Source organism: Periophthalmus magnuspinnatus, chromosome 1, assembly GCF_009829125.3.
Source record: "Periophthalmus magnuspinnatus isolate fPerMag1 chromosome 1, fPerMag1.2.pri, whole genome shotgun sequence".
NCBI lineage: Eukaryota > Metazoa > Chordata > Actinopteri > Gobiiformes > Gobiidae > Periophthalmus > Periophthalmus magnuspinnatus.
In genome coordinates, this window is record NC_047126.1 from 3,105,838 (window position 1) to 3,121,218 (window position 15,381).

Genomic DNA, 15,381 nt, shown 5'->3' on the forward strand with positions numbered 1-15,381 from the left:
ACTCACTGCGAATTAAACTGTAGCAGATTATTCTCCCTCAAGAGACACCTGAGGACCCGAGGACATGAGGACATGAGGACCTGAGGACATGAGGACCTGAGGACCTGAGGACATGAGGACATGAGGACATGAGGACCTGAGGACATGAGGACATGAGGACATGAGGACCTGAGGACATGAGGACATGAGGACCCGAGGACATGAGGACATGAGGACCTGAGGACCCGAGGACATGAGGACATGAGGACATGAGGACATGAGGACCTGAGGCCTGCAGGTGGGCCTAAAGCCTCAGACCCCCCCCCCCCCCACACACACACACACACTCACACACACACACTCTGGAGGTGTGTTACCGCGCGGCTCTGAGGAGAACAGGTAGTTTTTCTCAGAGTTTAATCCTTTTTCCACGGGGCCTGACGCTCCAGAGCCGCAGCTGCCCCGGGGCAGTGACAGGCTGCGCTCCGTGAGACACATTAATATTTCACCTCATCATTCCGGGGCGCGCCCTGTCGTCCTGAGCACGCGCCCTAAATTCTTGTCCCGTTTGAACATTTTGGAGGATCGTGAGGAGCTGCGTGAGGAGCTGCGTGAGGAGCTGCGTGAGGAGCTGCGTGAGGAGCTGCGTGAGGAGCTGCGTGAGGAGCTGCGTGAGGAGCTGCGTGAGGAGCTGCTGTGGAGCCTCCATTACGCGCGTGCTCCGCTGCTCCTCGCGCCTGTGGAGGCATCTGAAGAAGACTCTTTCATCAGCTCCAAAAGGAGGAGGCGACGTGGGACCAGGGGTGTCCCCCCGTTTGTGCGCGTGTGTACAAGAGCGTGCGTCTGTTCTTGTGTTTGCGCCGAACGAGAGAGAGCGGAGTGAGAGGAGTGAGAGGAGAGAGAGGAGAGAGAGATTCAGGCTAAAACAGATCGGAGCGCGGCGCTGGAGGCAGCCGCTTTTGGATAACTCCGCGCGCGGGAATAGAACAAAGACAACTTACGTCCACAGTCTTTCTTTTGGCTCGTGTTTATTTTCTCTGTCGTTATGAATGTCCCTGAACGCTTTCCGTACGACATGGACTCATCTGAGGCCACGCTGCGCTAGACTCCGAGGCTGAGCCGCCGCGCTCCGCGACTCTCCCGCGGCTCTCCAGACTGTCCACTCTGTCCTCTCTGTCCACTCTGTCCACACTTCTCTCTGTGACTGGAGCCACTTTGAGCCACTTCTTTAAACGGGGCTTTTTTTTTGCTTCCGGCAACAGCGGAGCCGCAGAGCCCGTGCGCCGCGGCGCGCGCCACTTCTGGAGCTGAACTTTTAAAGGAAAATGGGGCATTGAGCCTGTGATCCCCGCGACAATGGTACGTGCTGTGACTGTCTCACTTTGTCTCTGTCTTGTCCTACACCTCATCCACGCGCCGTGTTTTACGTCAGATCAGTTTAAATGTGCATAAACAGGCTCGTGCACACTGCGCGTGACTAAGCACCTGCGCGCGCCCGGTGCACGGACCAACTTTGGCAAAAACTTCATTATCCAGAGACAACTTCAGCCTCTTTATGTCTGAGTGACAGCAGAGGAGGGGAATAATGATAATAATAATGATAATAAAAAAAAAAAAAAAATAATAATAATAATAATAACAATAATAATAATAATAATAATAATAATAATAATAACACTGTGCTGCTGTTTGTGGATCAGGGACAAAGACTCATCATAAACACAATAAAACATGTCTCTGTGTCACACACACACACACACACACACACACTTTCTCTTTCACTTTACAGCGCGCGCGCCATCGTGATGAAAATGCACGGTGCGTGCACAGTGTGTGTGTGTGTGTGATTTTATTTATTCAGTGTGTGATATTTATGAGTTTTAAACATGTGTAAAAATGAGCATGATTGATGTTTTTATTAGAGTAAAAACATAATGTGTGTGACTTTAATGTGACATAATTATTAAATAATATCTGATATAATAATTATAATATTTATGATTATTACTGAATTAATAACACGCAATAACTGAAGATATAAATGTTACACAACATGAAACACTAAACACACACACTGTTTATTACACAACATTAAACACACAGTTTATTACACAACATTAAACATTAAACACACACTGTTTATTACACAACATTAAACACACAGTTTATTACACAACATTAAACACACACTGTTTATTACACAACATGAAACACTAAACACACACTGTTTATTACACAACATTAAACACACAGTTTATTACACAACATTAAACATTAAACACACACTGTTTATTACACAACATTAAACACACAGTTTATTACACAACATTAAACACACACTGTTTATTACACAACATTAAACACACACTGTTTATTACACAACATTAAACACACACTGTTTATTACACAACATGAAACATTAAACACACACTGTTTATTACACAACATTAAACACACAGTTTATTACACAACATTAAACATTAAACACACACTGTTTATTACACAACATTAAACACACACTGTTTATTACACAACATTAAACACACACTGTTTATTACACAACATGAAACACTAAACACACACTGTTTATTACACAACATTAAACACACACTGTTTATTACACAACATGAAACACTAAACACACACTGTTTATTACACAACATTAAACATTAAATACACACACTGTTTATTTAAATCAACTCGAGCTTTATACGACACGAGGCTTTGGTTTAATTTATAAATTCTGCTTTTTAAAAATAAATAGAATTATATTTGTATGAGATGAGACTGAAGGAGGAGTGTGTGAAGAGTGTGTTGTGTTGTAGGAGTGTGTGAAGAGTGTGTTGTGTTGTAGGAGTGTGTGAAGAGTGTGTTGTGCTGCAGGAGTGTGTGAAGAGTGTGTTGTGTTGTAGGAGTGTGTGAAGAGTGTGTTGTGTTGTAGGAGTGTGTGAAGAGTGTGTTGTAGGAGTGTGTGAAGAGTGTGTTGTGCTGCAGGAGTGTGTGAAGAGTGTGTTGTGTTGTAGGAGTGTGTGAAGAGTGTGTTGTGTTGTAGGAGTGTGTGAAGAGTGTGTTGTAGGAGTGTGTGAAGAGTGTGTTGTGTTGCAGGAGTGTGTGAAGAGTGTGTTGTGTTGTAGGAGTGTGTGAAGAGTGTGTTGTGTTGCAGGAGTGTGTGAAGAGTGTGTTGTGTTGTAGGAGTGTGTGAAGAGTGTGTTGTGTTGTAGGAGTGTGTGAAGAGTGTGTTGTGTTGCAGGAGTGTGTGAAGAGTGTGTTGTGTTGCAGGAGTGTGTGAAGAGTGTGTTGTGTTGTAGGAGTGTGTGAAGAGTGTGTTGTGTTGCAGGAGTGTGTGAAGAGTGTGTTGTGTTGCAGGAGTGTGTGAAGAGTGTGTTGTGTTGTAGGAGTGTGTGAAGAGTGTGTTGTGTTGTAGGAGTGTGTGAAGAGTGTGTTGTGTTGCAGGAGTGTGTGAAGAGTGTGTTGTGTTGTAGGAGTGTGTGAAGAGTGTGTTGTGTTGTAGGAGTGTGTGAAGAGTGTGTTGTGTTGTAGGAGTGTGTGAAGAGTGTGTTGTGTTGCAGGAGTGTGTGAAGAGTGTGTTGCAGGAGTGTGTGAAGAGTGTGTTGTGTTGCAGGAGTGTGTGAAGAGTGTGTTGTGTTGCAGGAGTGTGTGAAGAGTGTGTTGTGTTGCAGGAGTGTGTGAAGAGTGTGTTGTAGGAGTGTGTGAAGAGTGTGTTGTGTTGTAGGAGTGTCTGAAGAGTGTGTTGTGTTGCAGGAGTGTGTGAAGAGTGTGTTGTGTTGTAGGAGTGTGTGAAGAGTGTGTTGTGTTGTAGGAGTGTCTGAAGAGTGTGTTGTGTTGCAGGAGTGTCTGAAGAGTGTGTTGTGTTGCAGGAGTGTGTGAAGAGTGTGTTGTGTTGTAGGAGTGTGTGAAGAGTGTGTTGTGTTGCAGGAGTGTGTTGTATTGGAGGAGTGTGTGTTTTAGCAGAAGTGTGTTTTTGCAGGAGTGTGTTGTGTTGTATGAGTGTGTGCTTTAGCAGTGTGTTGTGGTGTATGAGTGTGTGTTGTATGAGTGTGTTGTGGTGTATGAGTATGTTGTGTGTTGTGGTGTATTAGTGTGTTGTGGTGTATGAGTATGTTGTGTGTTGTGGTGTATTAGTGTGTTGTGGTGTATGAGTGTGTTGTATGAGTGTGTTTTTGTGTTGTGGTGTATGAGTGTGTTGTATGAGTGTGTTGTGTTGTATGAGTGTGTTGTATTTGTGTGTTGTCTGTTGTGTGTCGTGTGTTGTGCGTTGTGTAACTGCAGGCCTGTGTCTCTGTCCTGGACAAACCTGTTTCTTAAATAATGTGCTGATTTGTGTTGGACCTGATCATTTCTCAGATCTTTCATTTCCGTTGTGTCTTTGTGTCGTTGTCGCCTCCAGAGCCAAACACCAAACACCTCGTTACATAAAACACACATCACAAAATCAGAGACAGTGTGTGTGAAGTTTGGCTTTTCCAGTTGTGTGTCACTGAGAACGACGTCCAGGAACGACCAGAGCAACACACAAACAACACTCTAGTCCTGGTTTAGTCCTGGTTTAGTCCTGCTTTAGTCCTAGTTTAGTCCTGGTTTAGTCCTGTTTTAGTCCTGCTTTAGTCCTGCTTTAGTCTTGGTTTAGTCCTGTTTTAGTGCTGTTTTAGTGCTGCTTTAGTCCTGCTTTAGTCCTGCTTTAGTCCTAGTTTAGTCCTGTTTTAGTCCTGGTTTAGTCCTGTTTTAGTCCTGTTTTAGTCCTCTTTTAGTCCTCTTTTAGTCCTGGTTCAGTGTGTGTTCTTTCTGTGTGGTTTGTGTGTTCTCTTCATGTTTCTCTGTGTTTCTGTTTGTGTAGTTTGACTTTTTTTGACCAGACCCAAAGACCCAAATCACACTTTTTTAGTCCTGTTTTAGTCCTGATCTACTTCTTGATTTAGTCCTGGTTTAGTCCCATTTGAGTCCTGCTTCAGTCCTTTTTGAGTCTTGTTTTACTCCTGGTTTTAGTCCTGGTTTAGTCCCTGTTTAGTCCTCTTTCAGTCCTCTTTTAGTCCTGGTTCAGTCCTGGTTCAGTCCTGTTTTAGTCCTGGATCAGTCCTGTTTTAGTCCTGGTTCAGTCCTCTTTCAGTCCTGGTTCAGTCCTGTTTTAGTCCTGGTCCAGTCCTCTTTTAGTCCTCTTTTTGTCCTGGTTCAGTCTTGTTTCAGTCCTGTTTCAGTCCTGGTTTAGTCCTGTTTCAGTCCTCTTTTAGTCCTGGTTCAGTCCTGTTTTAGTCCTGGTTTAGTCCTGTTTCAGTCCTGGTTTAGTCCTGTTTCAGTCCTCTTTTAGTCCTGGTTCAGTCCTCTTTTAGTCCTGGTTCAGTCTTGTTTCAGTCCTGTTTCAGTCCTGGTTCAGTCCTGGTTCAGTCCTCTTTTAGTCCTGGTTTAGTCGTGGTTCAGTCGTGGTTCAGTCCTCTTTTAGTCCTGGTTCAGTCCTCTTTTAGTCCTGGTTCAGTCCTCTTTTAGTCCTGGTTCAGTCCTCTTTTAGTCCTGGTTTAGTCGTGGTTCAGTCGTGGTTCAGTCCTCTTTTTGTCCTGGTTCAGTCCTGGTTCAGTCTTGTTTCAGTCCTGGTTCAGTCCTCTTTTTGTCCTGGTTCAGTCCTCTTTTAGTCCTGGTTCAGTCCTGTTTTAGTCCTGGTTCAGTCCTGTTTTAGTCCTGGTTCAGTCCTGGTTCAGTCTTGTTTCAGTCCTGGTTCAGTCCTCTTTTAGTCCTGGTTCAGTCTTGTTTCAGTCCTGGTCCAGTCCTCTTTTAGTCCTGGTTCAGTCCTGTTTCAGTCCTGGTTCAGTCCTGTTTTAGTCCTGGTTCAGTCCTCTTTTAGTCCTGGTCCAGTCCCGGTTCAGTGTGTGTCCTTTCTGTGTGGACTTTGCGTGTTCTCTTCGTGTTTGTGTGCATTTGTGTTTGTAAAGTTTATCTTTTTAATCAGCGTAAAAACCCAGATCACACTTTTTTTTTTTTGTAAACACTTGTTGAAAACGCATGGGGCCGTGAGTCAGAGCGTAAACCAGCTTCATTAAGTCCCGTCTCCCTCCGTGTGTTTGTGATACTCATTTACCACCGCTGCTTTTGTGGTAAACTCCAAAACCACAGAACAATCTCCCAGTGGATCAGCTGTAGAGCGAGACAAAGGCCGTTTTGTCCGGGAGCTAACCTTGTTGTTAAATGCACTTGTGTGGCTGCACCGTGGTTTGGACGTGAATGTGGCGCGCACACGAGGAGCTGCCCGTGGCGTTGGATTGGCGTGTGTTCTGGAGTCGGTGGCAAATGGTTTTGGATCTGGCACTTTCGTATCTAAAGGCCACGGTCCGCGGTGCAGCCAGTCGAGCAGGATCAGGGGTGTGTCGACGCCGTGTTTAAACGTGTCTCATCATGACACACTTTTGAGTTCGATGAAAGAAGATATCTAAGTATCTAATAAGCACAGACGCAACCATTCAGTTTAGACTTGTGCAAAAGGTTTAGTCGAGTGTGAAAATGCAGAAATTACTTTGGTTATGAATATTACGAGATTAAACCGAGGTCATACGGGTCTGTTTTTGTTGTGTTTATACAGTTTTTATGCAGGATTATAATGTTTATTAAATCATTTTTAAGAAGAGCGTTTGTGTGTAGAATATAGGATCTTTTCCCTTGTGACATCTGCACTTACTGTCCTGGTTTAGTCCTGGTTTAGTCCTGGTTTAGTCCTGTTTTAGTCCTGTTTTAGTCCTGTTTTAGCCCTGTTTTAGACCTGTTTTAGTCCTGTTTTAGTCCTGGTTTAGTCCTGGTTTAGTCCTGGTTTAGACCTGTTTTAGTCCTGTTTTAGTCCTGTTTTAGTCCTGTTTTAGTCCTGTTTTAGCCCTGTTTTAGTCCTGGTTTAGTCCTGGTTTAGTCCTGGTTTAGTCCTGGTTTAGTCCTGGTTTAGACCTGTTTTAGTCCTGTTTTAGTCCTGTTTTAGCCCTGTTTTAGCCCTGTTTTAGTCCTGTTTTAGTCCTGTTTTAGCCCTGTTTTAGCCCTGTTTTAGTCCTGTTTTAGTCCTGTTTTAGCCCTGTTTTAGACCTGTTTTAGTCCTGTTTTAGTCCAGTTTTAGTCCAGTTTTAGACCTGTTTTAGACCTGTTTTAGACCTGTTTTAGTCCTGTTTTAGTCCTGTTTTAGTCCTGTTTCAGTCCTGTTTCAGTCCTGTTTTAGTCCTGCTTCAGTGCGTGTTCTTTCTGTGTGCAGTTTGCATGTTCTCTTGGTGTCTGTGTGGGTTTAAAGTGGACGTTCCTTCACACTCGTCCCATCTGAAGCTGGGACTCCTCTGTTAAAGCAGCTCTTTATCTGAGCGGGACGTTCCAGGTTAAATGTTTCAGTTTGTGTTGATGAGCAGTCGTCCTGTTTACAGACTAACACACATCCAGTACAGGAGTTCATTCACACGGTGGGAAGTGTCTTGCTCGAGGACACAGTGGTAGCAGAAGGCTGGAGTAGTTCAAACTTTAACCTGTGGGTGAAGTTGTCGCGCCTCCATCGTCTTTCTCTTTGTATTACAGTATTTTTCATGGGGTAAATCAGTTTTTTAGGGAATCGAGAGCCGTTTTAAAGCCTCCAGAGAGTCGCTCAAGTGTTGACTCGTTGTTGCTCATAAACACGGAACATTTAACATAAACAAACTCACTTTAAATCAGATTTTTCTCAAATTCTCCATTGAAATGAATGGGATTCCCTCTTAACCGGAAGTGCAGGTCAAAAGAGGGCGGGTCAGAGTCAGGTCTATACAGGGATTCATTTGTAAAGTGGGAAGTGTCTTGCTCAAGAACACAGTGGTAGTGGGAGGCTGGAACGGTTCAAAAACTGTGGCCTCAAAAAGTAAAGTCCTGGTTTATTCCTGGATTAGTCCTAATTTAGTCCTGGTTGAGGTCTTGTTTTAGTCCTGGTCTAGTCCTGTTTTATTCCTGGTTTAGCCCTGGTCTAGGACTAAACCAGGAGTCCTGTTTTAGTCCTGGTCTAGTCCTGGTCTAGTCCTGGTCTAGTCCTGGTTTAGTCCTGGTCTAGTCCTGGTTTAGTCCTGTTTTATTCCTGGTTATTCCTAGTTTACTCCCGGTTTAGTCTTGTTTTAGTCCTGGTTTAATCCTGGTTTAGTCCATATTTAGTCCTGGTTTAGTCCTGGTTTAGTCCTGGTTTAGTCCATATTTAGTCCTGGTTTAGTCCTGGTTTAGCCCTGGTTTAGCCCTGGTTTAGTCCTGGTTTAGTCCTGCTTTAGTCCTGTTTAATTCCTTGTTTTTTCCTCTTATTCCATAATATCTTTTGTTTCATTTTTCCCTAAATAAACAAAGTGTTTTCTCCCAGACCTCCCGCTGTTCCTCCTCTTTTTCTCTCTCTGAGTTTCACACCGCGCGCTGCTCCTCATCCAAAGCGCACTGTTTACTATTGTACAAAAAAACCGCGCTGCATCTTTGCGCCAAACGCGGTCTTCAGCGCTATATCCTGGCTGCGCTTCTGACCAGAGCCAAACCTTCAGGACTCAGAATCGAAGTCAAATAATTATTTCAACTACTAAGTATTTCCAGAGCTTATCATGTTTCTTCTTCTCCACTTTCCTCGGTGGAGCCTCTCGAGAGCGTTGTGTGAAAATGGTATTTTTTTTTTTGCGCACTTTTTTCCCTGAGGTGTGTTTGGCAGGCGCTCACACGGCGGCCCTCACACACCGCGGAACAGATCGCCGATGCGCACCGTCTTTGAAGCCCCTGCCATTTCTGAGGCAGGTTGGCTGGACCGTCCCCCCCCCTCCCCACACACACACACACGCACCCCCACACACACACACGCACACACACACACACACACACACACACCCGCACGTGCCTATCCTTCAACTTGGCACGGCAAACTTTACGCACGGCATCACAATACGGGTTGATAATAATTATGGTTTTTAAAAATGTGCGCTTGGCTGTGTTTGTGTGTGTGTGTGTGTGTGTTTGGCGAAAGTGAAAGTAAACGAGCAGCGGCGTGTGAACCAGGTGTGCGCGCGCGGGTGAGGAGTGAGGACTGAGGACTGAGTGGGGGGAGTGAGGAGTTTTTTTGGAGTGAGATCCAGCGACGCGCGTCATTGATACTGTGCCATTCCAGTGTCTTTATAACGTCGCCATCCGGGGCTTTTTTACGCACGGAGCTGTGAGCGCGTGAGCAGGTTTGGGGGAGATTTTGGGCATATGGCTGTTGACTCACATGGCAGAGTATGAAGAACCAGCCCCGGAGAAGATTTTAGTCCTTTTGTCCGGCGTTGAAACACTACCTTAAGTCAGATCCCGTCTCCAGCGTCAGTTTAGCGCGTCTCAATTAACACGTTTGCGTCGGGAAAGAGGACGGACTCCAAATAGGTCACTGACTCAATCTCCCGCCTTCGAATCTTCCCTCTAAAATGTTAATTAAGGAGAGCTTTGAGATTCTGTAGCTCAGGGCTGGCCATATGGGCTGGGCATATGCTGTACATATATATAGTTCAATATATAATTCATAGAGTGCTGCAGGAGACGGGGTTTGGGGACATGTGTTTTTTGGGGTGCACTACAAAGACAGGCCTGTGTCTCTCAGGAGCGGAGTGTGTTCATTAGATACATGCTATTCACTGTCGCACAAAGGGACAGAAGTTCATCAGCTCGTGTTTATCAGGAGGTTTAACGGGCTTTTTGTTCAGGTGATTCTAATGGATAGATTTATAATTAAAAAGCTTCACTGATTGAGGTTTGTTCATAAAGTCACATAATGGGGTTTTTCTCTCTTGTATAATTCAATTTTAATGAGTCCCATTTCCAGCTCTCCACCTTCAGCAGAACAAGGCGACACGAGCCAATGGAAAGCACTCGGATTTTTGGGTCTCTGTCAACCAATCACAGATGACCCTCTAATTCACCTGACTCTGTTTCTGGCCCGTTCTGTCCAATCAGAGCGCGTCCAGCACACCTGCTCTAGTGAATTCATTAGGAGACTGTGGCTTTAATGTAGGGGCCACACAGGTGCCGTGGACAGGGTCCATGCTCCTGACCATCGTCCAGTCAGATCCATCGTCCCGCTCTGACCCGGGCTAAGAGCAGGGACACAGTGTGTGTGTAATACTCTGCTCTCTCGCTCCTGCTTCTTTCTCTTGTTACGCTTCAACAATAGGTGCAGTGTTGCCCATAAGAAGCTGGAGGCGAACGCAATAAACAACACTCAAAAACACCGATGTTTACAGTCTAATAAAGATGATTAGAAAGTGCACAACTGCAGAAACACGGAGGGTTGTGAGTGCAGATTATCTGTAATAAAAACAGAATAAACGCAGAGCGCTCGCTCCACAGGCCTCTCCTCACAGGGACATGAATAGTCTTTGTTTTCACCACAACTCAGGGCTGTGTGGTCCAGCGTCTGGCTCCTATTATGAGGCCTGTGTGTGTGTGTGTGAGGGGTGTGCACGTGTGTGAGGGGTGTGCACGTGTGTGAGGGGTGTGCACGTGTGTGAGGGGTGTGCACGTGTGCTGGGAGCATGCATGGAGCAGTGTGTGTACATGTGTGTGTACATGTGTGTGTAGGGGTGTGTACACATGTGTGTATACATGTGTGTACATGTGTGTATACATGTGTGTACATGTGTGTCTACGTGTGTGTACATGTGTGTGTACATGTGTGTGTACATGTGTGTCTACGTGTGTGTACATGTGTGTGTACATGTGTGTGTACATGTGTGTGTGATGCAGGTGATGATACTTTGAAGCTGTCACACTTCTTCTCATTGTCGTCTTCACATGTGCCACACTTCACACTTCACTGTTGTGTGTGTTTCTCTGCAGTGGCGCGCACTCTGCGCACACTCTGCGCACACTCTGCACACACTCTGCACACACTCTGCACACACTCTGCACACACTCTGCACACACTCTGCACACACTCTGCACACACTCTGCGCACACTCTGCACACACTCTGCACACACTCTGCACACACTCTGCACACACTCTGCACACACTCTGCACACACTCTGCACACTCTGTACTTTTTATCCGGTAAAGTTGCAAAATGAAATAGGATTTCACAGAAGTGCACAGTGACTGAGGATTTGAGCTCCTTTCAGCTCGAGCAGAGAAACAGGATGAGCCAATCCACAGAACAGTGAGGAGAGCACATTTCACAGCTCCTGGGCCTGTTAGCACCTGACAGAACGCAGCAGAACCCCATAGAACCCTGCCAGAAGCACGGCAGAACCCTACCAGGACCATACAGAACCCTAGAACCCAGAACCCTAGAACACAAATGATGTAGCTTTTTGTTACTTAGGCACAAACACAGGCTGCTTCATGAGCGTGAACGTTATCTGTTTATGAAGGTGCTGAAGGTCCATCTGAATGTTCCTCATGCTCCTCATGTTCCTCGTGTTCCTCATGCTCCTCATGTTCCTCATGTTCCTCATGCTCCTCATGTTCCTCGTGTTCCTCATGTTCCTCATGTTCCTCATGATCTGAACGATGTTTCTCTGTTTCAGGCTACTGACACCTATCTGGTCAACGACGATCCTGCCCGAGGCCCCGGGATGCCTGAGTGTTTCCTGGTGTCCGACACTTACAGGGTACACACACACGCACAAACACACCCCCACACAAGTGCACCCCCATACACACACACAAACACACACACACTCCCATGTCTCCTTGTCTCTCTGCTCTGTTGTTCACACACTTCTCTTCACACATGAAGCAGACGTGTGTCTGTCTCTGGTCATTGTTGCCGTGTTTGAGAGGCTGACACATGTCCTGATGTCCTGATGTTCTCATGTCCTGATGTTCTTATCTTCTCCTGTGAAGTCCATGTGACATTTTTACTCGGCTTTTCAGGTGGTTTTGTCCAAATCTTAAAATGCAGAAAAATGAGCGACTTCTGTCCCGTGTTTACTGTACGACAGAACTGAGCGTGTGTGTATGTGTGTGTATGTATGTGTACATGTGTGTGTGTACATGTGTACATGTGTGTACATGTGTATGTGTACATGTGTATATGTGTGTAGGGGTGTACGTGTGTGTGTATATGTGTGTATATATATGCATATATACCGTTCACTCACATAAACACATTATTCCCACTTTATTGACTCTGAGGCTGAATAAACTCTACAGTTCCACATCTCTCCACTCACAGGTTTTGTTGTTTGGAGCCTCACACGCCTGTCTCACACACGCCTGTCTCACACACACCTGTCTCACACACGCCTGTGTCACACACGCCTGTGTCACACACGCCTGTGTCACACACGCCTGTCTCACACACGCCTGTCTCACACACACCTGTCTCACACACACCTGTCTCACACACACCTGTCTCACACACGCCTGTCTCACACACACCTGTGTCACACACGCCTGTCTCACACACGCCTGTCTCACACACACCTGTCTCACACACACCTGTCTCACACACGCCTGTGTCACACACGCCTGTCTCACACAAACCTGTCTCACACACGCCTGTATCACACAAACCTATCTCACACACACCTGTCTCACACACGCCTGTGTTACACACGCCTGTCTCACACAAACCTGTCTCACACACGCCTGTCTCACACACACCTGTGTCACACACGCCTATGTCACACACGCTTGTCTCACACACGCCTGTCTCACACACCTGTCTCACACACACCTGTCTCACACACGCCTGTCTCACACACACCTGTGTCACACACGCCTGTGTCACACACGCCTGTCTCACACACGCCTGTCTCACACAAACCTGTCTCACACACACCTATCTCACACACGCCTGTCTCACACACGCTTGTCTCACACACACCTGTCTCACACACGCCTATGTCACACACGCCTGTCTCACACACGCCTGTCTCACACACACCTGTCTCACATGCCTGTCTCACACACACCTGTCTCACACACGCCTGTCTCACACACACCTGTCTCACATGCCTGTCTCACACACACACCTGTCTCACATGCCTGTCTCACACACACACCTGTCTCACATGCCTGTCTCACACACACATCAGTGTGACACATATTCATTATTTAATAGTTTCGTCACAGTCTGATGTTTGTGCAGATCTGTGTCGATGGCAGAGCGTAACATGCTAATGTTAAAGACATGCTAACATTAACATTACAGACATGCTAACACTAAAGACATGCTAACACTAAAGAGATGCTAACACTAAAGAGATGCTAACACTAAATCCGACACATGTTTTTCCGTGTGTTTGGCTGAACGTCTTTAATCGTCTTTAATCCGTCGCACAGGTGATGATCAGGGGCAAGTACAAATACTAAAATACAAAAAAAAAACTTAAGTAAAAGTATCACAGGGATAATCTACTTAAGGAAAAGTATTAAAGTATACATTTAAATATGTATTTAAAGAGTAAAAAGAAAAGGAGTTTGCAGATTTTGAGTCTTTTAAAGCTTCAAATGTGGTGATTTTTATAAAGATTTGAGCTGAATTTTTTTCAACAGAAACAATTGAATAAATCATTTTTTTTCCTGCTGTTTTTTTTATTTGTATATTTTTATTTTACTCAAATTATGAACATGTAAAAATTAAACCTCAGCCTTTTGAGCAGCTCTCAATATTTAATAAAAAATAGTTTTACTTTTCAGTTCAGTTCAAAAAATGTAGTGGAGTAAAAGTAAAAAGTATCCATTTAAACATTGACTAAAAAGTATTTGTACTTCCACCTCTGGTCTGGGGCGACTGTGACGATCGACAAAGTGACAAACAGAAATGGACTAAACCAGTGGTCCCCAACCACCGGGCCGTGGATCAATTGGTACCGGGCCGCGGGCCGTCCAAGAAATAATTAATTATTTCCGTTGTATTTATTATCGGAGTCTTAAAAATCGTTTATTTTGAAAAATCTTTTATTTTGAAAAATGACCGGATTCTCTCGGTTACATTTCCGTCACTTGAGCGCCGACAACTTAACCACTTATCGTTCCGACGGCCCGCGCGCGTTACACGTTACAACTTTACAGCAATGTACGTGTATTTCTGCGTCACCCACACAAACAATCTACACATCAAATGAAAGCTACGACATTCATCTTTCTGAATATGTAAATCATTTACACCTCGAATCACCACAGTGCTGACAGGAAAGACGTTTTTACAGAGAAGTCATAAATGTGGATTTGGACTTCACTTACCATTGAGGCTCTGGTTCTGTCAAACATCAACATATTCACACAAAGTTGGTCTCATTCGTTCCGTAAAGGTCCAGAGAATATAATCCAGTCAAGAAATTATGTCCACAAAGGAAGTTAGAGCCTCCATGTCCAATCTGCTGCAGGAAAGTGAAATCTGTTCCGTCACTTCTCCGCGTAAAAACACGAGACTGGATATAAAGATCCGCGCGTAAAATTACGCGCGCGTATTGCGTAATTTTACGCAGCAGTTTTGCGTTTTAAACATGACGAAACGGACAAAACAAAGGAAGTACGCGACCGAGGACACTGTGGATGTTTGTACAAGTGAAACTAGAGGCATCTGGACCCGGAGCGGTTCGTGGAACCGAGTGAAGATCTCACTGTGGACTCAGGAGCAGAGGACCTGATGTGCTGAGGGACTGGATGCTGTTCCTGGTCGGTGAGTGTGGTTTATTCTGCTATTGTGGGTCAAATGTGTATCATGTGTAATCATTAGCATTAGCATTAGCATTAGCATTAGCATTAGCCCCCCGGTCCGCGGTGATAAAAAGGTTGGGGACCACTGGACTAAACTAAATGAAAATGTTGTTGAGAGACGAGAGCACACACAAGAGAACATGTACACAAACACACACAAGAACACACACAAGAACACACACAAGAACACACACAAGAACACACACAAGAACACACACAAGAGAACATGTACACAAACACACACAAGAACACACACAAGAACACACACAAGAGAACATGTACACAAACACACACACAAGAACACACACAAGAACACACACACAAACACACACAAGAGAACATGTACAAAAACACACACATGAACACACACAAGAGAACATGTACACAAACACACAAGAACACACACAAGAACACACACAAGAACACACACAAGAGAACATGTACACAAACACACACAAGAACACACACAAGAACACACACAAGAGAACATGTACACAAACACACACAAGAACACACACAAGAACACACACAAGAACACACACAAGAGAACATGTACACAAACACACACAAGAACACACACACGAACACACACAAGAGAACATGTACAAAAACACACATGAACACACACAAGAGCACACACAAGAACACACACACGAACACACACAAGAGAACATGTACACAAACACACACAAGAACACACACAAGAACACACACAAGAACACACACAAGAACACACACAAGAACACACACA

The 15,381-nt window shown here is 45.0% G+C and overlaps 1 protein-coding gene across 13 annotated transcripts in view; it reads left to right on the forward strand.

The window, feature by feature from the left end:
* The first annotated feature begins 662 nt into the window (after positions 1 to 662).
* The window catches only part of LOC117376736 (nuclear factor 1 X-type), a 130,518-nt gene continuing 115,799 nt past the window's right edge, over positions 663 to 15,381 (forward strand). For 12 of the 13 annotated variants that reach the window (XM_033973269.2, XM_033973324.2, XM_033973329.2 and 9 more), the window contains exons 1-2: positions 842 to 1,338; positions 11,489 to 11,572. In XM_033973269.2, the coding sequence (XP_033829160.1) occupies positions 1,336 to 1,338; positions 11,489 to 11,572 (87 nt within the window). In that variant the 5' untranslated portion in view covers positions 842 to 1,335. Of the gene's footprint in view, positions 1,339 to 11,488; positions 11,573 to 15,381 lie in introns of all 13 variants that reach the window. The other variant, XM_055223345.1, reaches the window with a different exon arrangement.